Source organism: Epinephelus fuscoguttatus, linkage group LG21, assembly GCF_011397635.1.
Source record: "Epinephelus fuscoguttatus linkage group LG21, E.fuscoguttatus.final_Chr_v1".
In the NCBI taxonomy this organism is placed as follows: domain Eukaryota; kingdom Metazoa; phylum Chordata; class Actinopteri; order Perciformes; family Serranidae; genus Epinephelus; species Epinephelus fuscoguttatus.
The window spans coordinates 21,342,769-21,369,983 of record NC_064772.1 but is presented as its reverse complement, the minus strand read 5'-3'; the positions used below and the strand labels follow the sequence as shown (position 1 = coordinate 21,369,983).

General features: G+C 41.5%; 4 protein-coding genes across 6 annotated transcripts; 3 read left to right on the top strand and 1 right to left on the bottom strand.

Moving 5' to 3' along the window:
- Positions 1 to 1,172: 1,172 nt before the first annotated feature.
- On the bottom strand, positions 1,173 to 10,187 carry ythdf3 (YTH N(6)-methyladenosine RNA binding protein 3). Of its 2 annotated transcripts, XM_049565181.1 has the most exons (6): positions 10,064 to 10,187; positions 9,742 to 9,965; positions 9,304 to 9,328; positions 8,928 to 9,007; positions 6,675 to 8,336; positions 1,173 to 2,222 (listed from the first exon to the last, which is right to left on the bottom strand). In XM_049565181.1, exons 2-6 carry the CDS (start codon positions 9,763 to 9,765, stop codon positions 2,199 to 2,201), a joined length of 1,815 nt encoding a protein of 604 aa, XP_049421138.1. In that variant the 5' UTR covers positions 9,766 to 9,965; positions 10,064 to 10,187; the 3' UTR covers positions 1,173 to 2,198. The 2 variants fall into 2 exon arrangements, with proteins under 2 accessions (XP_049421138.1, XP_049421139.1); XM_049565182.1 differs by lacking the exon at positions 9,742 to 9,965 and having other exon boundaries at positions 10,064 to 10,163.
- A 1,816-nt stretch (positions 10,188 to 12,003) lies between these two features.
- abhd10b (abhydrolase domain containing 10, depalmitoylase b) lies at positions 12,004 to 18,236 on the top strand. The gene is made up of 5 exons (XM_049565225.1): positions 12,004 to 12,127; positions 12,587 to 12,773; positions 13,911 to 14,022; positions 17,207 to 17,344; positions 17,464 to 18,236. The coding sequence occupies exons 1-5, from the start codon at positions 12,034 to 12,036 to the stop codon at positions 17,803 to 17,805; spliced, it is 873 nt and encodes a 290-aa protein (XP_049421182.1). The 5' UTR covers positions 12,004 to 12,033; the 3' UTR covers positions 17,806 to 18,236.
- Positions 18,237 to 18,367: 131 nt separating this feature from the next.
- Positions 18,368 to 23,260, top strand: tagln3b (transgelin 3b). Of its 2 annotated transcripts, none has more exons than XM_049565226.1 (5): positions 18,368 to 19,720; positions 20,564 to 20,786; positions 21,583 to 21,757; positions 21,863 to 21,965; positions 22,063 to 23,253. In XM_049565226.1, exons 2-5 carry the CDS (start codon positions 20,607 to 20,609, stop codon positions 22,202 to 22,204), a joined length of 600 nt encoding a protein of 199 aa, XP_049421183.1. In that variant the 5' UTR covers positions 18,368 to 19,720; positions 20,564 to 20,606; the 3' UTR covers positions 22,205 to 23,253. The 2 variants fall into 2 exon arrangements, with proteins under 2 accessions (XP_049421183.1, XP_049421184.1); XM_049565227.1 differs by lacking the exon at positions 18,368 to 19,720 and adding an exon at positions 19,727 to 20,481 and having other exon boundaries at positions 22,063 to 23,260.
- Positions 23,261 to 25,106: 1,846 nt separating this feature from the next.
- On the top strand, positions 25,107 to 27,083 carry c1qtnf9 (C1q and TNF related 9). The gene is made up of 3 exons (XM_049565883.1): positions 25,107 to 25,412; positions 25,530 to 25,592; positions 25,796 to 27,083. The coding sequence occupies exons 1-3, from the start codon at positions 25,226 to 25,228 to the stop codon at positions 26,563 to 26,565; spliced, it is 1,020 nt and encodes a 339-aa protein (XP_049421840.1). The 5' UTR covers positions 25,107 to 25,225; the 3' UTR covers positions 26,566 to 27,083.
- Positions 27,084 to 27,215: the final 132 nt, after the last annotated feature.

Sequence of the window (27,215 nt, the reverse complement as noted above, 5' to 3'; positions counted from 1 at the left end):
GCGACTGACCTTAATCATAAAAAAATTGTGCTGACATGCACTTTAATAATATACAGCACTGTTAACCAGTATGGAATACTGGTTAATCTGAAAAGTATGGAATACTGGTTAATGAAATTTTTAGGCTTCTGTCCTATCTAGTCGTTTTTAACTCATGTTGTATTTAAAAAATGTCTGTAACTTTTTCCTCACAAGTTTGACATTTTTTTATTAGATTTGTTTTTCAAATTGTATGTTGTTGCATGTTTTATGTCTCAATGAAATAAAAAGACAAATGTAAAAAAAAAAATAAAGTAGGGAAATAAACTGATTCATGGCAGACTTTTTAACAACACATTTTTCATCTTTAGGCTTCAGGGAGGGTATCAAGTGTTTACAAGTCAAAAGACCTGAGTCCAGGTGGAGTCACAAGTCATTGGTGTTAAAGTCCAAGCAGAGTTGCAAGTCCTTTTTGATCTTGTCAAGTCTAAAGTCATCAAATTCATGACTTGGGTCTGACTTGAGTCCAAGTCATGTGACTTGAGTCCACACACTGCTGGGCAGTAACTACAGGCAACTGTCAAGTACATGTGGTGGAGTAAATGTACAATATTTGCCTTTGACATTATTAGAGTAAAAGTATAAAGTGTCATAAAAGGAAATACCGAAGTACCTCAAACTGTGCTTTAGTACACTGCTTGAGTAAATGTACTTAGTTACTTTCCACCATTTCTTGCATGAGTTTTTATGTAATAAATTCCAAAACCTTTGCCTGTAAGTTGACCTTGAGTGTCATGAAAGGTGCCTAGAAATAAAATGTACTATTATTATTATAATTAGAATTGGTTGTTACACAGTACACAATTGGGAGGCATAGCAGGCATGGTGATGTATCATCATCTCCAAGTATATTTGTTACACACCTTCAATATTTTAATTATTTGATCAAGCCAGCCCCCCTGACACCAGCACACTTTACACCTACTGTCTATGTGCTGCAATGCCAAGCAGGAGTGGAGTTGTAGTTGCTGCTACTGTATATACACACACTTGTTTACTTAGAGGCACATTATGCAAACAAAGGGAGGATCTGTTTGTGCAGCAGGAGAAAAGTTTATATTTGAGTGTGTGTGTGGAGCATAGGAGTGATGCATGTATTTCTGCGGTGAATGATTAAAGACACAAACGCACGGTTTGCGCTAAACATGGATAATTTTTATTTAGCTAGTGAGTTACCTAGAGGAGAAAACTGTCACATCCTTGCAGTTGATGTCTTGCCGTTTTTGGGGGAATCCCAGTCAAGCCAAGCAGGAGGGAGGGGAGGGGGGTCGATGTGGGGATTCTCCCAAAAGTGCTAAGAGTTGTTGAAGACAGACAGTCTGATTGAGCCTGAGGTACGGTAGAGTACATCAACATCAGAGCAAAGACAGTCACCCACAGGGCCCAAGGAGGCCACCGCTAGTTCTACCAGAGCAGCAGGTTTCTCCTCAGACAAATGCACTTCAGAATGACAGAATCACAAGAGAGAGAAAGAAAAAAACAAAAATGTGCACTGGCTGGTGCTCGCCAGCCTGCTGCATAATTGTAATCTTTTGGTACACAGAAACAGATGCAGAAAGGAAGGGAACAGGTAGAGGGAGGATACATCCTATGATTGGCATGATTGTGGCTGTTTCCCAATTATTTCGTCCTACCTGTCAATCATCCAAACCTCTGTCTGAGGAGGATCAGACGGCTGAATACAGATTCAAGTAAAAGATTAATTCGTACAGATCATCTTTAATTCTCTTCAGGAGCCGATGAAGCTCACCAATATCCCAAACATTTGAGGCATTAAAAAAATTACAAATAAGCCTGGTGAAATCGTCTGACTATGTCGGTTAGTCAGTTAGTTGCTCACAAACAAAATCAAAGAAGAAGAACACAGAGTTAGAGAGTTAAGGGTATTGGTAGAGGCTTTTTAGGAGGACTGAAAGTGCTTTAAAGACAGTTTTCAAAGTGGGTTACGCTCTTTTTCTCGTGAGACAGGAACACAGGGTTTGATGCACCAGTCAACGGATACAGATGAGTCCATCTATTGTCATGTTCAAGTGTTCAGATACATTGTCGTCTTCAGCGGGAAGATTTGTGAGAGCCTTTCCTCCTTGTGGTTAGGCAAATTTTTATTTAAGGTCCTACGTCATTAGTGTTGCAGTTCTAGCAGAGAGCTTGCTTGAAGGTTACTGTTTATTTCTATTGCGCTCCTGGCGAGAGAAAACAAAACAGAGAGAGATAATCAGTGGATGGCATCAGAACGAGAGCAAACAAAGGACACAAACAAACATAAACAGCGGCTAAAAGTGCAACATCAGAGCTGCTCCCCCGCTCTTTCACTCGCAGGATTAATGTCAAATGCTGATGGAGAATTCACACTGAAGACACTTGTTATGTTTGTGCTAATCGTTCATTCTTTCTGCTGTCAGACACAGATGCATTTAACATCTGAGGTAGAATAACTCTGGGGCACTACAACAAACTCTGGGACCACTGACAACATGTGACATCAAAAGAAGATGTGACACTTGATTTTTGACTCCTGAAAGCACCATGTAAGAGATCCTGGTCACAATACTATGACAGAGATGATCAAAACCCATTCACTAAGGCGATCAATATTGATTGTACTTCTTAGAAGAGACATGTCATGCCTTTATTGTGTCCACTGGCTTTCATACTGCTCTGCAAATCCCATACATTACTTAGGATTTATTGAATGTTTCTATTTTGAGTCCATTCATTCCTTTGAATTATATATAGGGCTGGGCGGTATACTATTTTTTTTAAAGGGATATCAATATGTTTCAAATGAAATACAAGATGAGATGATCATCAGCATTGTTTGATTTTGCATTACATGACCCGTTTCTTTTGTAAAGCCGTACCAGTTTGCATTTCTCCTCTCACACTCTCCCTCTGTGTCTATGCAAACTAGAAGAGCAACAGTTAATCAATATATCAACTGTTAAATTAATTTTACAGCTAATTTGACAATCAATTAATCTGTTAGAGTGATTTTTCAAGAAAAAAAGTCAAAATTCTCTGATTCCAGTCTCTTAAATGTGAAGATTTTCTGCTTTCTTTACTCCTGTATGACAGTAAATGAATATCTTTGGGTTGTGGACAAAACAAGACATTTGAGAACGTCATCGTCGACTCTGGAAAACACTAATCTTCATTTCTGACCATTTCCTAACCCCATTATCAACATATTAATCAACAATGAAAATAATCGGTAGCAGCAGCCCCAGCGCGAGGCTGGACCCATTCGCTCATGCTCTCCTGTAAGATGAGAGACACAGCACGGGTACATGTTAATCAGTGTGTTAATCGGTCTATTCAGGGCTGTACAGTGAGACACAGGCCTTTATGTCGCACATGCTATGCAAGAATCGGTCTGTGTGATGGCTGGCATTACCGCAGTAGCACCTGTGTGATACAGCTTTGTGTGTGCGAGACAGAGCCGCTGGTTGGTGTGAGGTGAGAGTTTGAATGTGTGTGTGTGTGGTGAATCGAAACACATTGCTGTTCTACTTGGTAGTGTCAAAGCGAGAGAAAGGTCTGGAAGCATCAGGGAGGAAAAACACTTTGGATTGTTTGTATTTTATAAACCAATCAAAATCGTCTAGGGTGGTGTTAAGCTCATGATGCAGTGACAGCACCCTTGCAAAACCACAGCACAGCCAGCTAATGGCAGGCCTATACTCACATACTACATCCTGTGAGACATTTTTATATAGACATATATAACACAGACAAACAAAATCTCTCTCTGTCCAAGCTATGTGCATAAATAAAAATAAATATAGATATTTAAAACAATGCCTGCAATTTTTCAGCACTATATTCATTTGAAAGGTGGTGGAAAATCTCTTTAAAATCCTCAAACACAGAATTTGAATCGTCTGAAACTACAGTGGACTTAATTGAATTTGGAATTAATATTTTAAGTGCTAAAATGTTGTGGCCTTTGCAACAAATTTTTCAACTAGGGCTGCACAATATATCGGATTAAACAAATGAAAGAGACTATCAGTAGAAAACTACACTTTAAAATGTAACTAACACCTTCTCTGATAATTTGTGTTCATTTAAATGTTTAATTTGTTCAATAAAAGAATGTTGGACATAATTTTCCCTTTCATTTTTTTTTTAAATTCAACAAGCAATATATTGTATTTCAGCAGTATACTGAAAGCAGCAGAAGGGCTGAACTGAGTTCATTTTAATATCTGTTTAATGTAATATCATGATATTCAACATTATTGTGTATTGCATATAGCCCATTTGACTTATTTCATATAACATTTGTTTTGCAGCTGTACGATTTTTAATCAGTCTTTCCATTTCATTTTGATCACAGTATTTGTTTTATTAAAGTGCTTGTGACATCTCACCTGTGGCTTTAACTTACAACTGAACACTTAGCCAACTTCATAGAAAATACCCAGATATATATCAGGAATTTCCATTTAACCTAAAAAATACAGAGATATTATTTTGGTCCATATGGCCCAGCCCTGTGGAAAGATTAGTAATGAGTTACCAGCATCATGTTGCAGTATACCGTGCTGCTGAAAGTAAACTAAATATAAAAGTTTTCCATCACTTCTGACTATTTGAGAACAGCTGCTTCTTCAGAAAACCAAATACATTCTTCATGTCATGTGTTATTCCATTTTCAACAGTCTGACTTCCTGTTCATTGTGGAAGGAACTGGTTTCCAAAACCAAATTATGTCTTGCATATTGTCTTAAACATTATATTCCAATATAAGCACAATTTAACTTAACTGAAGACAACACAAACAATCATGCAGGAATAAAAATCATGGTTAGCAAAAAATATGTATTTACAGGCTCCTTGGATGAAAACAACCTCGTATCTTATTTTTAGGCGAGTCTGTTGTTCTCACTGAGTTACACTACGCTGACAGGAAAACAATCAATCACTAAGGCGAGGATACCTCGAGCTTTTTCTGTCTAGTGCTACAATAAGTGAGACACAGAGCAAGAGAGTATCCGCTGCAAGAAAAGCAGAGAGAAGGAGTTTAGTAAGCCTCAGGTATGTACTGACCAAAGTGTTTGGATGTGTCACACTGCAGCCACGACACGAAGCTTGTGGTGATGCCGGTCTTACATAAGTAATCACTACACAGCTCATATATCAAATATTCAAAGGTGTGCCGTGGATGACAATAAAAGAGGAATACAGTGTCTTCTTGAGGAGTGGGTGACCCTAGGGTATCCTAACCCTATCCCCAGAATGTCTGGTATTCACCCACACACAGCATGAGCCTCCTTATTACAGTACATCCACAGGAAGGAAGCAGCTAACCTCTACGTATTAATTGCCAAATTAGTTATGCTAATAAAACCCTGCAACAACATTTGGATCTAAAGTTATCTTTAAAAACACTTTGGGAGGATGTTACAGTGCAGGTAGCTGTGCTGGTTTGACACCTCTCAAAGTTCGGGAAGGACAGGCCAAACAATAGAGAACAATTAACCTTGTCAGGCGAAGGAGGGTGAGGCCTCAGCTGGGCCGGTGCTGTCATGTAGGAGGTCAGGGCTACAAAAGCAGCACAGCGCAACGCCTGCACAACGCAGGATGAAACAGGCTTTCTACTGACAGGTTGTTTTCAGAAGCCTGAAAACATTGACTTGAAATATTTATGAGAAAGTAACCCGCCGCATATTAACAAGGTCAGCAGAGAGGAGTCAATACAGCATCAATGGAGCACCAGCAGTGGGGGAGTGGGAGAGAAGGAGGGAGCGGGTCATGGGGGTTTCTAAACGCAATTAGATTAGCATACTGGTGAATCTAAGAATGGATGCAGCAGAGTGCTAGCGATGATAACAAGTTATTCTCTCCTTGGCTGCTGTTTTTCCACAGCAGTAGCATCCCACAGAGTTTTTACTACTTAGACTAACATTTGTGGTACACCACTGTTATTACCACTGCTACATATTTCAGTTTCCCCTCGGAAGGCGCAGGCTTACTCTGTGTGTGCTTTTCAGAACTACGTGCACAGACAAATGTAATCATGCATTTTTAGCATGTGTTTAGCTGGGAAATCTTCCTTTAAAATCAACCGTTTAGGACATCTGAGGCAAACTGTACCAACTCTGAGGCAAGCTGCAGCCAGTGTGCAGGCCAAGGGCTTATGTTGTTAAAGACTAATAAAGCATGAGGAGCCTGTGGAGAGCAGGGTGGCTCGGCGTTCAAAGGGAGATCAGAGCCTACATCTGCCTTTGTCTGAAAGGAGGAATGCCAGGAATGCGGGCTATTTCAGGAAACTTCTATGCATCTAACTCCACTTGGGCAGATCATCGCAATCTCACACAGCACAAGATGGCTGATGAGGAATCAGGGTTTCCTGAACGTGCCTGTGAGTAATGGTGGCACGTCAATCTGCTGACAGGCCTCTGGGAACTTCCATTTACACCAGACTGATCATTCGACCACAGGATGTTACAACCTCTGTCTAAGAGCAGGTGGAACAAGATCAGCTGATTACAGTCTGGCTACAGCCTGTAGCAGTGACTCAGGGAAAGTTACCTCCCTTTAAATAAAGGATAACTAAACTGAACTGTGTCATGCATACAAACAAGCTATTTACAGGGGGACGGGGCTATTTCTGTGTCTGTTTATCTCACCTTCCTCAGAGCCTCCTCCTCTTCCTGACGTTTCTCATAATGTGCAAAGTCATCAAAGATTGAGGTGGTATGCTTGTAAGTGGCGATAATTTTAAGCACTTGTTTGGCCTTCTCCAGAGGCACTTCCTGAGTGTCCCTGGAGTTGGTCACTGGCTTGTTGTCATTGTTCTCCAGCCGGATGTGTCGCAGCTGGTTGTTGGGCACGTCTTTGATGAACGCCCACTTCACCTCAAACTTGCCCTTCCACTTGTCCTGAGACCAGACGCCTGCATAGGCATTGTAGTCCACCGGTGAGCGCATCTCAGCCACGCCACAGAAGTGCCCACTGCCGTTGACGCTGAACAACAGGTACAGGGGCCCCTTGTTGCCCAGTGAGCGGTAGGCACTATCCAGACGCTTGTTGCCATGTTCTGTACTGCACCAGATAGAATATTTGATTGAGCGGTGGATGTCATCTTCAGAATAGCTCTTGATAATGAAAACACGTCCGTTTTTCAAGTTCCAGTCAAAGTCTTTGGGGTTGTAGTTGTTGAGGGCACGCAGTTTCTCCAGCACGGGATGCACTTCTCCAGAGCAAGGGGAGGCACTCAGTGGGACTCCCCCGCCCAGACCGAAGCCCTCACCCCGGTTCCTGGGGGCCACCCAACGGTTGGGGGGTGGACCAGGCTGCTGGGGTTGCTGCTGATGAAGGGGCTGTGGGGGGCCAGGTTGAGAGGAAAGGTGCAGGTGTGGAGGGCCAGGGGGCATAGGCTGGGGGTGTTGGGGGGACTGGAGAGAATGGAGCTGGAAGGGCTGGTGTTGGTGTTGGGGCTGGTGTTGGTGTTGAGGCTGAGGGGGCAACGGGTTCTGCAGTAAGGGCTGGGGCTGAGCTAGGAGAGGCTGCTGCACCATAGGCTGCGGGGGCATCATAGTCTGAGCTAACGGGGGCTTGTTCAGAGAGCCCTTATCGTCCCAAGTACCAATGTTCATATTGTGCTTTATGGGGGGCGGGGGAATGGCGCTTCCCCCCATCCCCATGTTGGCTTTGGGTTTGACCTTGGGCTGTGGCTTGGCCGGCTTCTTGGCAATAGCTGCCCAGGAGGCAGGTTTAGGTGCGGATGAGCTGACAGACGGAGGGAGGCTATTGGCTGCCATACTGCTCATACCTGCTGTGCCTCCTAGGGGCGAGCCCACGGTTTTGGTGACAGCTGCCACCATGTCCGTACCCAGTTTCAACCCCGTCATACCTTGCTCAATGCTGTTCAGCACCGGGACTTTACTAAGCTGGGTGTCGCTTCCAAAGCCCGCCTGTCCGTCCGTGATGGCCCGACCCAGCGAGCTGGGGGCGTACCCATAGCTGTTACTGTAGACCGAGCTCTGCGTGGACTGACCCTGAGAGACACTGGTACCCCAGGTGGAAAAGTCTGCATTACCAGGGAAGAAGTTGAAGCCATGCTGGCCCAGGAAAGGAGGGGTGTTTCCCAGGGCTCCTGGCTGGCTGAACACGCCATCAGGGATGAAGTGCGGCTCGCCATTGCTCATCTGTCCATAGGTAGTTAGGTAGGGCATAGGAGGGTCCCCTGCTGTTGACCAAGCGGCTTCTCCCAGAGAGTAAGGGAAACCAATGGATGGAGCATAGTAGCTGGGCATGTAGGGGTCAGACATTGGTGGATAGCTGTTACTCTGCGTGGCACAGGGAGAGAGTCAGTTAATGCACTATGCATGATAATTAATAAATCAGCACATAATTAAACATGATGACATCATATGAAAGGTATGCTATGTAGGATTATCGGCTACTGTTGTAAACATACTCGCCAGCAAAAATGAAACTAAAAGCCGACCCTATATTCACTCTCATTTGGTATTTCGCCTTGCTATATATATTTTTATTTGGCGCTGTGTCTTTTGGATGCCTGCTGCTTACATCTGGCACCTGGTCGCTATATTTCTACAATTCCCAAACCTCACCTGAGCGCTGTAGGGGTACACGCCCACTACTTCTAGTGGGTCATAAACGAAAATTGAGAGGGATCACCTCTGTAAGAGTCAGTACATTGTTTGTTTGTTTTTTTAGGAAAACCCTGCATCGTATATGTTTAAGAACACTAAATATAGATGGTTTAAGTGACAGAAACACATACAATCTTTAGGGACAAACAAGACACAGTGAACTGGAGTGACTGACACCTAAAGTTATGCAACAAATGTGTCCATAACATGAGGTTATAGGCTTAATACTAGGTGACACATTCTAGGTATGTAGGAATTTACCTGATTTGTCTGGCCGCTTAGATAAGGCTCAAAATCATCATCATTGACACCATCCTTTTGATGCATTGATCCGTTTTGCACTACGGATGGAAAGAGAGGACGTTAAATCACAATATGTACTGTACAGGGAGTCCAAAATATTGCAGACACAAGATGTCAGCTGATTATATCTTAGGCATGGTTTAGTGGTGGTCAAATGTGAAACATCACAAGATCTCAGTGTGGTTTAACATTATCAAAACAAACACACAATAAAGGACAGTCAGTAGCATACATAAGCTGCAGTGTCAAAGCACAACATCAAAACAGATTGTACCATCACCCTGAAGTATAATTTCAAAATGGGGGCTTGTAATCATCTAGTTAATATCCTTACCTTTATTTCCTTGTCCTTTAGGTCTCTGAAATAATGAGCAGCACAGAAGAGATGTTGTCAGATCACGACACACACACACATACACACACACAGCAGGCTGTATGCTACATCAATAAATATACCAGTCGACAGTAGTAACCTCAGGCTACAGCCATCAGCCCGGATGTTAACATTTACAGGTTGCTTCGCGTTATTATTGACCGGATGTCAAACGCTCTGACATCCAGTAACTAAACGGTGCCGCATTGGCAACCGGCTACAGCTAGAGTTGGTTGGCAATACAGTCGGCCTACATTACAGCTAATAGCTACCATATATCAAAGACTTTTTTAGCCTGTTTGATCCGGCGTGCCGAACCGGATCAAACTGTTGTCGGCAAAGTTTCATTTCGCCGCACGGCTAATTTATATAGCACCTTCCGGCTGTCAATACACGAACCTGATCGACTGTGGTCGCAGACATCCTCCAGGAACCGAAACTGATAGCTGTTTGCGAGACTGTCCACGGCTTCCCCCTGCCTCTCTCTGCACTCCGGTGCTTTCCTGGCTCGTCTCTCGGGCTGTCCAATCACTCTGTGGCGGCTACAAGGCGGCGTTTTCCTCCCGTGGTCAGACCTGACGACGATCCGCGGCTCGTGCTCGTTACAAACGGCGACTTTGTGTCTGTGGAAACGGCGTCAGTTACCGTGTGCGATCCTGCCACAGATGGTCTCTAACAGTCAGTCTGAAAGTGACTAGTGTCTTACTGGAATATCCCTTACCATTTTCCACAATGGCGGATAGGCTTTTTACTCCCGCTTCCGTTCCGTTCTGCTGCTCAGTGACCTTCCGCCTGTGACGCTCTGAGTCATGTTACAAACTGACACTTCACATGACAGTCACAAACACACAACAAGTTCCCTGCTTCCTTACATTATATCCTCTAACCAGGTTTAATCCAGCCTTTTGACTCACCTGCTATCACCCTGTGTGGTATCACAATAGCAGTCACCTCTGCAATGGGGAGCCTCTTTAGCTTAGCCTCTACATGCCCAACACTAATGCATGGACGCCTCAATTCCCATGTGGGTAACATAAAATAAAAATAGTGCAAAATAAACCCAGTGCAAGAAAAGTCAATAAGCAGAAGTGGAAAGTAACTAAGCACATTTTCTCAAGTACTGTACTTAAAAACAAATTTGACTACTTGTACTTTTTCCAATTTCTGCTACTTTTCTCTGGCCTATGTTTCAGAAGGAATAAAAACACATTATTAACCCATAACATATTTATTTTAACCTATAAAATTGCCCAGTAATATCAAATAAGCTCCCCATCAACCAGCTAACATTAAAATGATGATAATAATAATAATAAACTTTATTTCTATAACCAGAGTTACAGAGCACTTTACAGTACCAAACAATACCTGATACCTGAATATAGATAGATAGATAGATAGTGTTACAGCAACAAGTAATCAAACAGTATATGGACATTAGAATAGAGAAATAGAAATATAAAATATATGCACGATGCATGATTATATACACCAATATCATTATTGTTTATTATATTTACACTATTGTCATATTTTTTATAATGGAAAGGAATTAAAAGTGTGTGTTACAGTTAAACCTGGCCTGACTCAGATAGAAACTAGTTTTCAGAAAACACATTACAATACAGAAACAGAAACAATCAACAGAAACATAGGCAGCTACACAAACAGTGAAGAGTAGAGGACTGAAGTGGAGTGAGTAAAATGGAATTTGGGATTTAAATCAGTGGCTGCAGGTGTGTCCTTCAATCAGATAGTGTTTATATGTATGTTTGAAATGTGTAATAGAGCTTATTGCTAATGTAGTGTGTGATCTTGTTCCGGATCTTAGTGTAAATGTGACAAAATGATCTCTGACCATAATTATCTTTGTAAGGTGGTACAGGAATATGCGCATCTTGTTGCTTAAATAAAGGATGTAAATACTATAATTCCAGCACTGTGTATAAAATGTCGAAATTAATTGAAAAATACACCTATAGACTAAATTGTTTTTACTTTGTATTGACTTCTGGGCTACTTCCCTTTATAATAACACTCAAAACCAACAGGCTTTTAGCTGCCATTATGGATAAAAGATGAAACATGTTACTGAACTGCAGAGATTTTGTACTATTTATTAGTTTGGGAACTGAAAATGAGTAAAAACAAGGTAGAGAAAATTTGCTTGGTGAAATATGACTGCTATATTTCATCAAACATTGCACTTAAGTACAGTTTTGAGGTATTTGTACCACGCTTTTACATTCACTGCTACCTTATACTTTCTTATACTTACCGTATAGTGACTAGTTGCTTTGCAGATTAAGAATTTGCACATAAAACACATGGTCAGTTTATAACATATGATGAATTGTGAAGATTAAACTGCATAACAGAACATTAAATCAGCTGCAACATCAAAATGCTCCACACATTTTATTTATTCAGTAGGCTATGTTATGACACTAACAAAGGCCATTCTGTTTTTAATGAGTTATTTTTATTTTGATATTTTAAGTAAAACTTTTCATAACGGAGAATTGGAGTTTATTTACACTTTACAAGCCTGTTACTTCTTTTACTTTTTGGATCTGAGTACTTCTTTCTCTGTAGTTGTAATGTAATGGACTACAACTGATGCGCTCCGTGAGTAAACGAGACTCACCGCAGCTACTCTCGCGATACTTCCTCAGTGGGTCGCGGAGCAGTATGGCAGCCGTCGCGCTGAGGTCCTGCCGCAGAGGACTTTCACAGATTTTAAGCAATGGAGGGCTCACAGCTTTGTCTTCACAGCGCCTGGAAGGTTTGTTCAAGTCTCCGCTTTTGACACAATTATTCCTTCAACGTTTGAGATGTCTATGAGGGTATTTAAAGGCAGACGAGGGGGTGTGGCTCACACAGACTGCGTCGTCTTAAAAATTTAGGGCATGTAAACGGTGTTGCGTTTGCGCTTGTGAATGTTTTGCGCCATATGTGTTCGTTATTGTAGTGTTTGAAACTGCTTCGACAGTAATTAGCTTAATTAAGATGTTTAACTACAGTAAAATGTTGGCATGTTAGGGCGATATGATAAAATGACCACGCTGTTTCCTCAGTGTCCATGTGCGGATTTCTAGATTGCGTCAATGGAAATCTAATCTTATGAAATAGGGTGTGTATTCAGGCAAGTTGTTTTTCTGTTGTGGCTTATTTACCTTACATTGAATCATTTACACAATATTTTTTTTGCCATAGCACTAATATGTTGTACTGTGTCAACCAGGAGTCAGGAGACACAAGTCCACAGTCCAGTATGCATCACGACCAGACCTCCCAAAGCTGGCCTACAGAAGGGTGAAGGGGAAGAGCCCAGGTGTGGTTTTCCTCCCTGGATATGCCTCCAACATGAATGGACAGAAAGCTGAGGCACTGGAGGAGTTTTGTAGGTCACTAGGGCACTCATACCTTAGGTAAGTCATCCAAACACACTTAAAGAAGTACATACTACATAATATCATGCTCATGATCTCACACTAAAGAGGCCTACAGATTAGATCAGATACATGTAGTGTGTGTGTGTGTGTGTCTGTAGGCTGGGTTTCCATCTTTAAAAGCTAAGAAACACCCACACTACCTACAAAACAATAAAACTTTTGCACTTAGCAATTGAACTCCACTCATATAGCTCTTGAAACTGAACACTGAAAATCCAAAGTGCGCTAAGGAGCAGCAATAAAATAAATGTACTGGAAAAGATAAATGAATACACCCACAGCTACACTCCTACAGCATTGAGAGCAACATGAGAAGCACAGGTAGACAGTAAGTAACAGTTTTTAAATCGTTAGTTGACTCCAGTAATTCATAGTAAAAAGTGAAACTGCTAAAAAAAAAAAAAACATGGTCACCATATGATTACAAGTTACAGTACATTTAGCGGCACTGTGAAATAAGGAAACAGCAAAAAATTTAGCTCAAATAAAGTCACAAGTCTTAGTATAAATAATATATTACATAATGTTTAAACACAATCTGATTTTGTCTCCAAGTAGCACAATGCCTCAAGATAACACAGTGCATACAAAATCAAATTTAGTGGATGTGGTTATGGCACGATCTTTAACATCTTGTTCCATATCCTTCTCCATGTTCCTGAATTATAGCAAGTGGTGATGTTTTTCACTGAGATGGACCCTTAATTTTAACAGACGTGAAAGAGCTTTGTTCAATGATTTCCAAATTGAAAAGCCAAAGAACTCCATTTACAATAATGTGGACCAATTGAAGCAACAACTGTTAACTTGTGAAAGGCCGTAACTAGCAGTTATACATGTATATTAAAATTATTGCTTCATTTTTCCAGTTTTCATTGAATTCCTCCAACCATTTCAAACTTCCCACTGTCCTATAAAGACTAAATTCCTGATGTGGCTGGATGTAAAAGACATGGCTCCATCCCATGTTAAGTGAAGTGCATAACTGATTTACTGCACTCAGAGTGTCTAAGACAGTATTCAAATTAACCTTGTCATTGGCCTCTCACGGCTTGCCTTTGTTTAACCTTCTGATCCCCATGCCCTTGGGTTGTTCTATTTTTGTTTTCCCAGGTTTGACTACACAGGACATGGGGCCTCAGAAGGGGTGCTATCAGAAGGAACTATTGGCACTTGGAAAAAAGACGTCCTTTACGTGCTGGATGAGTTAGCGGAGGGGCCACAGGTAAATATTTCATGGGGTTATAGCACTTTGCATATTACTGGTGGTGAGTTATCTGTAAAGTTATGAAAATTCTGCTCAGTGGGGATGGGAATTGAAAGTCGGTTCCCATTTGGAGCATGTCAGAATTCATGCTGGCTGGAAGGAGCACTGTCACAGCTTTTCATGTAAGGCTTGTGTCATGAAAGGAAAACATGTTGAAATGTTTGTTTTTCAACAAGCTGTGCAAGAATGGTAAAATGTAAGACTTGCAACACCTTGATTTCAGTCACGAGTTACAAATACAAGTAGGCTTGGGCAGTAGCAAGGTACTGCAGTATACCGGGGCATTTAGAAACCCTGAAAGTATGATTTTTAATACCAATACCATTTATTATTCTACAGGCCATAAGTATAAACAAGATTTGTCTGAGTAGACTAACTGCATATTAGAAACACAGTATTGTAGGCATGGCAATGACGTACATGCTACAATTACTCCTATCACCAGTAGCTCAGCTTTAATACTTTTTTAACACACAAATACAGTCATATACTCTATACCCTGATGAAATGTCAGAAAGGTATTAAGGTATGAAAAATAGATACCGCTCAAGTCTAATTACAAGATTATATTTGTTCAATATGCAGGCATTAAATTACAAGGATATGTGTTTTTAATAACCTGCAGCTTCATGGTCCATCCTCCCATAGTGATACAAGTGTTTCTCCTAAAATCAACCCGTAAAAATGATAAGATACTCATAGATGGATAGATAATCAAACATCAGAGCCACACAGGAAGCCTGTGAAAGGAGAAACCAAAAATGGAAAACTTGTGTTGTTTGAACACAATTTAATAATATAATGTTAATCACAAGCTCTAGTTCCACGAGCCTGCAAACCAAACAAATCCTCGAGCTCGTGTTTTATTTGCTCTGGCAGATGTGTCTCGTCCTCCCCATACAGACAGATTGACATATAACAGGTTGGCTCAACTGTTGATCTAATATGGGGCGTGTATCAGGTGATGATTGACAACCTGTTGAGCCTTCGCGCTTAATGCAAAATATGTGTTGTTATTTTTGGCTCGTGCATCCACGCACTGGGGCACACTTTGGCGAGCATCAGCCTAGATTGGTAGAGAGGAATGCTGTTGAGGCACTTTTGAAAACAACAAAGATGGCTGCAGCCGATGAGGAACTTTGTGTTAAAGTATTCTTTTCAAATTCTGATGGCGAAAATGCAACACTTATTTACTGACATGTCAACGCTACACCATCACAGTTCATCTCTGCACGTTATTGTGTGTTTACATTTGTCCATCGTGCACTTCACATTTTGTTACTCTGATTGGTTGTAGGTCTGTCCAGGTGTATACAAAGGTATTTTGATCTTCGGCCATAGAGTGCATGAGAGATGACGTTTTTTTTGTAAGCCAATGCAGAAAGCAAATGTCAATTTTTCCATTGGGTTTTGGATTATTGCACAAAAAAAGCTCTGTTGCAAACAAAAGTTTATGATACGTAGACATTTTGTTCAGCAAGACAATCTTCACAAATAAACACCACTTTAATGCTTTTTGAAGCATGAATCGCCATAACTAAAAAGCTAACGTTAAATGACCTACACCACGGTCACATGGCTTCAGTGTCACCACCACAGCAAGGCTGTAAAGCCATGTTCAGCGTGATGATGTTGTGTGCTTTCTTTTAGCCACCTGTGAGTTATTGCCTTATTTAAGACGCCTAAATTTTACACTGGCTGCCAGTTCAATTCCAGGTCTATTTTAAGGTGCTGCTGTTAACTTTTAAGGCGCTACATGGCCAAGCCCCTGACTATATATGTAGCCTTCTCCAACTCTATAGCACCAATCAGACACTCAGATCCTCAGAACAGTTACTTCTGTCAGTCCCTCGCACTCACTTTGTGACTCGTGGTGATCGTGCTTTCCAGACTGTAGCGCCTGAATTGTGGAATGCCCTTCCCTTTTCTTTGAGATCAGCAGCGTCATATGACACATTTAGAACACATATTAAAACTTTATTATTCAGACAAGCTTTTAGTTAACTTATTCTACATTACTATGTGTTTTTATGACACATTATGTTTTGTTATAACCGTCTTACATACTCACATGATTGTTTTGTTACTTGCTTCAAGTATTTTATGTTTTTGTTTTTATATGTTTTTATATCTTATTGTTTTGTAACTATCTGCTTGGAACCGGGAGTGCTAACTCATCTCTGAGTTATAGGACTCATTCCTGCACTGCTCTATTGATAATGCCCATTGGAAATCAAAAATGAACTGTGAGGGTTCTGGTGAATCAGGGCTCTAGCTCCACTGGTGAATTATTGAATTTTACAAATGTTAGTTTTTAGTCAATAATTTGTCATCTTTGTACAGAGATCCTCTCCAAACATTAAAGACTTCAATAAATGCTTATTTGAATAATGTAAGTTGATGTTTTTTCACAAAAAAATTCAATTACCTCGTTAAAAACTCATTAAATGGGGCGTCGGTGTCTTAACAGATAGAACAGGCGCCCCGTGTACAAGGCTGTTGCTGCAGCGGCACGGGTTCGACTCCAGCCTGTGGTCCTTTGCTGCATGTCACTCCCCCTCTCTCTCTCCGCCCTTCACGCTTGTCTGTCCGATCGATTAAAGGCTAAAAAGTCCCAAAAATATCTTTAAAAAAATAAAAACTCATTAAATTACATCCACTCATTCTTTAGAATTTTGATGTCAAACTCTGCATGTCTTTCTGCGCAGTGACGTTGAAACATTGAAGTGAAGTAACAATAAGTGAAACACAATTTTGAGTGAAGGAGGACTGTATTATTCGTTCATCGTCAAGTCATAAAGTTAACACTAAAAACTGTATTTTAAACCTTATTTTGCTCTGAACAAATTACCGAAAAATGGATTTATTAGACAACCAATAAAAAAGAATCGGGGCAAGAGAAGAATCAATAATATAATTAGAGTTAATTGAATCCTTTTAACCTCCATCCCATTGTATGTTCCACTATGTCTCCAGAAGATGTCACTGTGGTACCACATTTGTGTTATTAGTCTGTCACCACTGTGATCATACTGCAAGAGTCTGGTGTTGTCTTTATGGAGTGTTTTTAATTAGGTTTTTAGTTAAAAAACAATACTAATCTGTTTGTCATTTGATTTATGGTGGGTTTTTTTACTTGTAGATACTGGTGGGTTCCAGTATAGGCGGTTGGTTCATGCTGCTGGCAGCCATTGCAAGACCAGAGAAGACTGCAGCACTGGTGGGCATCTCCACTGCCGCTGATCACATCGTCACAGCGTTCAATTCTCTTCCTCTGGAGGTAGGAACATATAATATTATCACATATATTCACTTTTGTGGTTATGCTGTGCGAAACTTTGCAGGCATTTTCATTTAAATGTTTTTCTGAATCAGATTTGTCCATGTTTGAATGCGCAGACACGCAAGGAGTTTGAGGAGAAGGGGGAGTGGACAGTCCCCACCAAACACTCAGAGGAGGGTCTTTATAGGTTCAGCATGGACTTCCTGCGAGAGGCAGAAAATCACTGTGTCCTCCAGAGTCCCATCCCCATCACTTGTCCCGTACGGCTGATTCACGGGCTCAAAGACGAGGAAGTACCCTGGCACATCTCCATGCAGGTTGCAGAGCGTGTCCTCAGCCCCGATGTGGATATCATCCTGCGGCGGCATGGCCATCACCGCATGTCCGAGAGGGACGACATCAAGCTCATGGTCTACACTATTGATGATCTCATAGACAAGCTGACCACTATGGTCTGAGAAAGGGACGGGGGAGTGGAGCTTGAGAGGTTGCTGATATGAGAGAAGGACTGAGCTTTCTGGGAAGTCAACCCTCAAGAAATTTACCAAACAATGGCATGTCTCCGCCAAATATGACCTTTTATCCATCTCTGTTACTCTCCCAGTATTTCAGCTGTCATTTCATCATGTTGTTACAGTGCAAACTATAATGAAAGGGAGCTCCCCTGCTAGCTGTTCCCTTATATCTTCAGGTTGCATTTGTATGTGTTCCAGGTTACTATATGGAGTGTTATTTTGGCCTTTATTAGGTCTGCTGTTGCTGCTGTCCTGGCCGCCATTCCTACTGTTTGACTGTCTCCCCCTCCCTCATTACTTAGACGTGTAGTTTTCCTGTGCCTTTTTTAATCACTTTTCACCCGTTTTGGCCAATAAAACCTCTGCACACTAGAGTGCAGGTCTCAGTTTGTTCCCACAACATAATCATCTGACAAACAATAACTGTCTTTTGATATTGCAATGCATACATCCTATAGTGTAGCTCTAAAAGTTTTTACATCTGCAGGAAATTAAGCTGAATAACAGAAATGTATCTTAAGCTAAGTAGTCAATCACCATGATTGCTAAACAGATAAAAAAAATTGTATTTCTAAATTAGTATATTTTTAATACTAATTAAGATGAGGCAAACAAACAGCAAAACAATGAACAAAAACACAATTCGCCAGGTACATTTGTATATCTACATGAAATCTTGGTTCTATATAGTCAGTTGAAGTCATCAAGGGTTGTAGGCTGCAGCCATTTGAGGTTTATTTTTGCTAGCAGGACATTCTGTTACATGACTCCTCATACCTGCTGGCCTTTAGCCATAGAGAGGCCTGCTGAATGGAGCCACTGGACTGTTGATTATTAACATGTAATTGGCCACGAGCTGCACTATGCTTAATGGGGTGAAACCAACCCCTTAACTCTCTCGGGTCCACTTAACTGCAGCGGTGACCTTTAGCTCATGGTTGAACTATGTAGTCAGTCATTTTTTGTGTCAAAACTAAAGTCAAACATCAATTTATGGGAGCATACAGTAGGACAGTGGTAATGCAAACAGAGGAGATGGTGGAAAAGGGTGATGCATTTGGCGCTTTGCTTTACTGTGAGCTCCTTGTGCTGCAGTTTCTACATGAAGCAAATGTAGACCACAGATTGCAAGAAAAAGTAGTTGTTTTGTTGTCTAGCTGAGTAAAATAAGGCAGCACGCTCTCCATATTGAGCCACAGCACTCTGCAGACATTTATCTACCATTAAAAAAAAAAAAAAAAAAAAAAAAAACTTAATTCAGTAAGTGAAAGGAAATGGCTCTCATCACTGGAACTAAGAGACATACTGGAACAAACAACAAGCATTAGTGTTTGCTTTGTGTAGAAGCCAAACACATAATAACAAGTCAGGAGGGAGACCAACCGGTTAAAGCTGCTATTCTAATAAGAAGCAAACATCCACTCTGCTCGGGTGCCTTTGAGCAAGTCACTCAGTGTAGCAGTTATGATGAGGTAAAAGGGGGTGGATGTATGTCCAGTATTGACTTCAAGCTGCAGGCAAGAGTTTAAAAAGAGCATTAATTTGGCACCATCATGTGCCTGGGGTGGTGTGCAGAGGGTCACTTCATGCTGCAGCTGAGCATGCATTACAGTGACCACTGTCCGGAAGTGGTGTCACGTCGCATTCTGATGTTGAGACTCTCGAGGGACCCCTCCTTGGGAGCTGGTATATAAAACGACTGACCCGCCCCTCCCGGACAAATGAGATCCAGCCCGGCCCGACGCGCCTGTGCTGCGCTTCATGGATGCTTCAGCAGCTCAGCATCCTCAGCCCTGCCTAGCTTTGCGGAATTAACACTGTGACACGGACAAATCTGACCGCTCTCTCCTCCTCTTCAGTAAGTGCAGTCTTCATTAAATAAAACTGCTCTGAGTGCATGACATAATGTTTTTGCAGGCGCTTCAGTGTCGCAGTTAGTGTGAGCTTTGCGCAGTTGCCTCTGGGTTTGTAACATGTTCATGTTTTAAAAGGCTGCAGAGTGCGTAGCGATGTGCTGCCATGACATCAGATGGAGAGACTTTGTTTGAATTTGCTGAATTTAAGTGTCAACAACAGACGCAGTGAAGACAATGAACTAAAGAATGAACAAAAAGCTTTTATATGCGGCACAGGGGGCTGACGTAATTAAACTAAACTGTGTTGCTGGCTAAATATAGAACTGTTGTTCATTGTGTGGATGCATGTTTGTGGCAAGAGGGCAAACTTTCTGAAAATTTGATTATTTGATTCGCGTCATGATGACAGCCAACTCGAGGTCATACTTGAGACATCATCTCATGCAGCGCATCACTGCACACGGCGTGCCGGAAACTGGCTTGATTGTTACCATGGCAATAAGAGGGCTTGTCCCTGTTCGGGACAGCAGCCATGGACCACACCCTTCTCTGCTACAGTCTCCAGAGATGCGCCTGGGTGGGCTGCTGAGCTGGAAAGGGACAGACTTAAACCTAGATTTTGGGCTTTGTTTTAAATATTAAAATAGTTTATAATAGTGCTGTATGGCTTTATATTTTTATTGTAGTCAAAAGAGTAGAATTGTAGTTATCCTGTAGCTATTTAAGGATACAAAAACTAAAACTCCCTAATATATCACAATAGGTATATTCTGGAAATATTACAGTGATGTTTTTTGTCAGATCATTTTTCTTCCAGCCTCACGTCTACCATTTGTTCTCTTCAGGACTACCACACACCACATTAACCAGAGTGCTGTGAGAGCTGCCATGGCGAACAGAGGGCCCAGCTATGGACTGAGCCGAGAGGTGCAGGAGAAGATCGAGCAGAAGTACGACCCAGACCTGGAGCTGCGGCTGGTGGACTGGATACTTGCACAGTGTGGAGGGAACCTGGAGAAGCCGCAGGCGGGCAGAGATAACTTCCAGAAATGGCTGATGGATGGAACAGTGAGTGGCTGCAGTACCTGGACTTAAAATAGAAGTTATATTTAATTATTAAAGCCAGAAAGTAACTCTGTCAGATTTAAAGAGGCCATGAGTAAAGGCTAAAATAAGCAACTAGATTTATGTGCCTATTTATTTTTGAAAGCTTCAGTAAATAATATCGATCTGCATTTGTTGTATTGCGATATTACATTTGGTTATTAGAATGACAGACCATTATCATCACTCCTCACTGACTGTGTATTAATGACCTGTGTTTTGTGTTGCAAAATAACCTGAGTGATTTTCAAATCGCAAACTGTTGTGGTCCTTCCTTTCCTAACAAATCATTTTTATACTGAGTCATTCTGGCAGCTTTCGAAAAACTCCTCTGCCCCCCTGCTTAAAGTGCTCAGCACTGTGAGACTTAATTAACAGCCAATTATAAAATGCACCCTGCACAGTGCTGCACTGTCCTCCTGCTTGACACTCCAGCTGACTGTAATGTTTAAAAAAAATAATTCAGACAAATCCATGGTAGACGAGGCAGAGACATCAATTTCTGCACCACCGATTAACTCAACAGGCACTAACGCAATGCAGCCACAAAACATTATCTAGACTGTTGGGAAATGACTCTCGCAATTATAAATGGTATGAGCTTTCATAACTGAATCCAAATGCACTTTTTATACTTGTTCTCTTCAGGCAATGGCAACAGCGTCACACCCGTTAACAAAAATATCAATTATGCTCAGCTGTCTTTTTAGTGTGTTACTTTAATATTACCCATTCATATTTCTGACCTCCCTTGTCCCAGGTCCTCTGCAGGCTTATCAACAGCCTGTATCCAAGGGGAAAGGAGCCTATCAAGAAGATCCCAGAGACGCAGATGGCCTTCAAACAAATGGAGAAGATCTCTCAGTTCCTGCAGGCAGCTGAAGCTTACGGAGTCACAACCACTGACATATTTCAAACTGTGGACCTGTGGGAAGGTGATTTTACCTCTGATTACTTACATTCATCTCCTGCTGTAGTCATTCACATTTATGAGCTGTTTTCACTACATGTCATGACATAATCTTTTGTTCTGGCAATAGGAAAGGACATGGCAGCAGTGCAAAGAACTCTTATGGCTCTGGGGAGTGTGGCTGTCACCAAGGACGATGGTCATTACAGAGGTGACCGAGACTGGTTCCACAGGTACAGATAAGCCTCACTATAACAAAGAATTCGCAACTGCATGCCCATGATGCGTCATGTTCCTCTACCTCACCTTGTAACTGTTATTCATGTGCAGGAAAGCCCAGGGGTATCGGCGAGAGTTCAGCCAGGAGCAGCTCCGCCAAGGCCAGAGTTTGATCGGCCTGCAGATGGGCAGCAACCGCGGGGCTTCCCAATCTGGTATGACGGGCTACGGTATGCACCGTCAGATCATGTAGGGCACTTACTAGCTAACCTGCTTCCCTGCTTCCAGACCTTATTTTCTACTACTACTACCACGGAAAGTTGTAGCCCCAAAACCTTCATATCCTTTGTAGCACCTGCCATGTTAACCTCAATTTTCCTGGAATTGCTGCTTCCCTGAACAGAGTGTTCTGTCTTTAAAAGATGATGTCAAATGCTGTAGATCTCTTCCTCCAAGCTCTCCTCCTGTCCCTCTCTTCCCCTTTGTCATGTGCTGTTCTTCCTGTAGCATTGTTTATTTTCCATGTCTAAAAGATTACTTAATGTGGAACTCAATGTCATGTCATTCAACGTCAGTTTTCATCATCAGTGTTATACACATTTTAAATCTGAAATACTGTAAGCCACTGTTACAGCATGCTGTATATATTTATTTGTATTTATGTAAACATTTATTTACATTTCTCATTGGTCATTGTTTTAGGATGATCTGTTACTGTTCATTATTTTTGCCTTAAACCTAATGGAACTCAGTGGCGATGTCTCTGCTATCTCGTCTGAAGACATGTTGCAGTATCCTCTGTAACCAAATCAACCTCACGTTGTGCCTGGTTATGGGACTACAGAGACCGGGTCCTGATATGTTGGCCCCAAATTCTCAATGAGTTTTATTCATTCTGAGCCATGCCCTTGTTATTTGTTTGTTAGATTATGTCTTTGCCCACAATGTGGCCATTTTGTGTCCATGCAAGTATATGTGCAGCAGCCAACATGTATGACAGTGATGTTTCCATTTCTGGTGCCACGTAAAGACTTTGCTTGAATGTGCACTTTTATGTATTGTCATGTTTATATTTTTAAATATATTTATATCTGGGGGCTTGTGAGAAGAAGTATTGAAAAAATAAAGTATGTGAACATATGTCTGCGTCAGTCTGCGTGACACACAAGCTGGGTATGTAGATATCTGGGGAACCAGGGGTGTTTGGTGTATGTTCAGAGTGTTGTGGGTGTTTTTCTTATCTTGGTTTTATGTTACAGCTCCTCCCTTACGCCCATCCCTGCTGTGTGTCCTCACTGACTGCACACAATCTAATAAAGGAGGAGCAGCACGGCATAATGATTAGGTTGATGGTTCCTCTACCAGATAGTCCTGATTCAAGTCTGTGTGCCAGAAAACCTTTGCCTTGCTGAGCAACCTTGAGTAAGATATTAAACCCCTTGCTGGTCCAGTAATGCTGTTTAATAGCTGATCTTACCTTTGTGGGGTGTGAAGCAAAAACAAAGGAGCCACTGAAACTGACAGATTTTTTTTCTAAAACCCTATATTATACTGTTCTTTGGGAAAAGATGTAGTTCTCAATTTCTTTTCTAAAGCTTTACCATCCTATGGAAATTTAGTTACCAAACGTTCACCCTAAACATGGTTTGCATCTAGATAAGATCTGAAAGGCACTATCATTAAGATAAGCAGAAACCTTTGTCTAAGGCATTGAGGTTGGGCTTTGGAGCACAAAAGGTCACATTTTATGTCAATGATCCAGTTTATGGGGTCAATTGTTCCTGACTGTTGGCATTTTAAAAGTCACATATGAGAAAAGCACGCATGGATTAACATTTAAGCTTGTTATTAGCATCCAGCGACTAAACAGAGGCCATTACAATGCTGTCCTTTAAATCTTGGACAATAACAACAGCTAATATTATTCTAAGGCGTCCATTCCTCATGCAGTCTTTTTACTGCTCAGTTAAAAATAATGAAGGAATACTTCAACCCTAAAATGACCACTTGTATATCAAATTGTTATCCCGTGTATTCCCATACATCCCATACATTAAATTCATGAAGAAAACTTTGATTTTCTCGTATGCTTGCACAGTGAACAAAGAATCCAAAAACAGAACATTGAAGTAAACTCTTTTTAACAGAGTAAAGTGGCTGTGTTTAACAACATTAAAACTATATGAAAACATGTCAGTGAAGATTCTCAGTATATGAAGTATATGAAAACAGTTTACAAAATCTCACACAACTTGTGAATTATAATCCATGTGTTCACTACATCCCAAACAGACAGCCCTTTGCGACAGGGAACTGAAGTAAAAGGGAAACTTATCCTTGCTCTCTTCGGAGCCAGATTCCATTGACAAAAACAGTAATTTTATGTCACTGATCATGGGAGTTGATGCTCTGGCACTGCCTGGATCAGTTAGTTTGTTTGTGTTATTATGTGACTTTGATGAATCTGATCTTAATCTTGAAAACACCAAAGTTATACAATAACACAATCAAACTAACCAATCAAGGCAGCGATACACCAGCAGCTCTCATGTTCAGTGAGGTAAAATTACTGTTTTTGTCAGTGGAGTCTGGCTCTGAAGAGAGCAAGCACAATTTCCCTTTTAGTTCAGTTCCATGTTGGAAAAGTCTATCTGGGCACTGAGCATATAATTGGATAAATAAAACTTGGATTATACTGCACCAGGTGTGTGAGATTTTGTAAACAAATGGTTTGATATAGCTTTGCTGTTGTTAAATACGTCTATAATTTCAATCCATCGAAAATTTTCTCCATTTTTGGATTCTTCGTTCAAAGGGAGGCATGCGAGACAAACATCTTCATGAGTTCAACAGAACATGGGGTGAAAAAGTGATACACATATCATCATTTAGGGGGTTAAGTATTCCTTTAAGATTTATATCCTGTTTGCTTCACTTTATAGGAAGGCACCGCATGTCAAACTATGCGGCCTCTTGCATGTCTGGCCCTGACATACACTCTGTGCTTATTATTAGCCTCAACTAGACTGGAGAAGCATCTGCAGGGGCACAGGTGATGTGTAACTCACAGACTCAATAAGTAAGCCACAAACAGTTGGACCAATGAAATGGCTTTGAGAACTGAGGTCACTCTTGTCCAAAGTTCTTGTCCAGTTTATGTTTTCTCTGGTTGGTGCCAGTAGCGCATGTGGTTATGAGGCAAACTATGCACTCAATTTAAGGTCTTTTAGTCTAGAAGTTTTTGCATTGTTGATAGATAGGTGCATCAGGTATAATGTTGCGGATGAGGTTTAGTGTCATTCTCTTGCTCCTTCTATTGGCAGTCAGGTGTGTTACACAGGAAGTAACCCCAAACAAAGACTGTGTTTGTGGACATCCTGGTATACCTGGGGACCCCGGACACAATGGCACACCTGGCAGAGATGGCCGAGATGGACTCAGAGGTGAAAAAGGTGATCAAGGTAAGTTTAGAAAATACCCCTCCTTCAGAACGTAACTTTATGCACATTTTCCTAAATGTCTAAGGCTTCAACTTTACAATTGTTGATCACAATATTTTATGAACCCCCATTAAAAAGGTCAAGTTGGCCCCGTTGGAGCAGCTGGCAATGATGGCCACAAAGGAGACAAAGGGGAACCTGGTATGTATCTCCAGAATTTACTGCACTTGCCTTACTGAAAAAATAAACAGGTCTGTTAAGTTACCTGTGTTGAAACAATGATCTATTTTTACCAGCTGTATCTACATTAAGACAACGTATTCGTACATCTGTCGCACCTTTTCTGGCTAAACACTGATCATTAAGGATATACGTGGTATACAAGTTATATTTGTCATTTATAGGCACAGTTGGTCCAGTGGGGCTCAAAGGAAAAAGGGGAGAAAATGGCGAACGGGGGCCTCCTGGGAAAATGGGGCCCCAAGGAGTCCAAGGGCCCATTGGACTCAAAGGAAGTAAGGGAGAGCTTGGGCTGCCTGGACCCCAAGGACCTAAAGGGGATTTGGGGCCTCTTGGACCACAGGGTCCCAAGGGAGAAGTTGGCCTTAGAGGTGACAGAGGCATTCAGGGGCCACTGGGACCCCCTGGCAGGCCAGGGCCCAAGGGGGAAATTGGTGTTCCAGGTCACAAAGGCAATATTGGTTATCGTGGGGAGAGAGGGTCTCGAGGAGAGAAAGGTGACAAAGGTGAGAAGGGAGAAGAACTTGTTATCTCTAAAAGCGCCTTCTCAGTGGGACTCACAGCACAAAGTAAACTCCCTACACCTAATGCTCCGATCCGGTTTGACAAGATCATTTACAATGTGCAGAATCACTACGATCCACAGACAGGAAGATTCACATGCTCCGCAGCGGGAGCATATTTCTTCACCTACCACATCACGGTCTTCTCCCGGAACGTGAAGGTTGCTCTGATGAAGAATGGTGCAAAGATCATTCACACCACGGATAACTACCAGAGCAGCGAGGATCAGGCAGCAGGGGGCGCTGTGCTGAACCTGGATGTGGGAGACAAGGTGTGGCTGCAGGTGACTGGGGGAGAGCTGTACAATGGGCTCTTTGCTGATGAAGATGATGACACGACCTTCTCTGGGTTCTTAATCTTTGGGGCTTAGATGAGGCAAACTTTCTTTATAATTGATGTTGAATATTTCTAAAGAATAGAAATGAGTCATAAGAAATCAGCCTGTCTCTAAACTTTGGTTGACTATATGATGCTATGTACAGTGTACCTAAGTACATTTACTCACCTACTGTACTAAGAACAAATTTGAGGTACTTGTACCTTAATTAAGTATTTCAATTTTATTCTACTTAAATACTTATACTCAAATCATACTTTTCACGCCACTGCATTTATTTGACTACTGAGGTGTCTCCTTCAAGCTCATCTCCTCTACCAGAGGCCTTGGAGTCTGACGGTTCTGCACCTGATGAAACTATGGGCAAAACACGTTTGTAACATCTCAAATGAAGACTTAAGGAAGAAGCAATTCAGCCATCTTGTGAGTGGTGTATTGGCTTATTTGCTGGAGGACTGACACACACACACACACACACACACACACACACACACACACACACACACACATACATATATATATATATATATACACACACACCTATAACACAATTGTAATAGGTATATAGGCAATGATACAACACTCACTGGGTAATTTGTATGCATTGTAAGTACTTTTCCTTTTTACACCAACCAAGAACATTTTGCTGATAATACTTCCATACTTAAGTCAAACTTGCAGGA

Coding starts and splice junctions, on each gene's coding strand:
- ythdf3 (XM_049565181.1), bottom strand. CDS start 9,765: ATGTCTGCGACCACAGTCGATCAG. Junction 9,008..9,303: donor TAAAGGACAAGGAAATAAAG/GTAAGGATATTA, acceptor TTCCATCCGTAG/TGCAAAACGGATCAATGCAT. Junction 2,223..6,674: donor AGGAGGAGGCTCTGAGGAAG/GTGAGATAAACA, acceptor TTCTCTCGCCAG/GAGCGCAATAGAAATAAACA.
- abhd10b (XM_049565225.1), top strand. CDS start 12,034: ATGGCAGCCGTCGCGCTGAGGTCCTGCCGCAGAGGACTTTCACAGATT. Junction 12,774..13,910: donor CTAGGGCACTCATACCTTAG/GTAAGTCATCCA, acceptor TTGTTTTCCCAG/GTTTGACTACACAGGACATG. Junction 14,023..17,206: donor AGTTAGCGGAGGGGCCACAG/GTAAATATTTCA, acceptor TTTTACTTGTAG/ATACTGGTGGGTTCCAGTAT.
- tagln3b (XM_049565227.1), top strand. CDS start 20,607: ATGGCGAACAGAGGGCCCAGCTATGGACTGAGCCGAGAGGTGCAGGAG. Junction 21,758..21,862: donor AACTGTGGACCTGTGGGAAG/GTGATTTTACCT, acceptor TTCTGGCAATAG/GAAAGGACATGGCAGCAGTG. Junction 21,966..22,062: donor GACCGAGACTGGTTCCACAG/GTACAGATAAGC, acceptor ATTCATGTGCAG/GAAAGCCCAGGGGTATCGGC.
- c1qtnf9 (XM_049565883.1), top strand. CDS start 25,226: ATGTTGCGGATGAGGTTTAGTGTCATTCTCTTGCTCCTTCTATTGGCA. Junction 25,413..25,529: donor AGGTGAAAAAGGTGATCAAG/GTAAGTTTAGAA, acceptor CCCATTAAAAAG/GTCAAGTTGGCCCCGTTGGA. Junction 25,593..25,795: donor AGGAGACAAAGGGGAACCTG/GTATGTATCTCC, acceptor TGTCATTTATAG/GCACAGTTGGTCCAGTGGGG.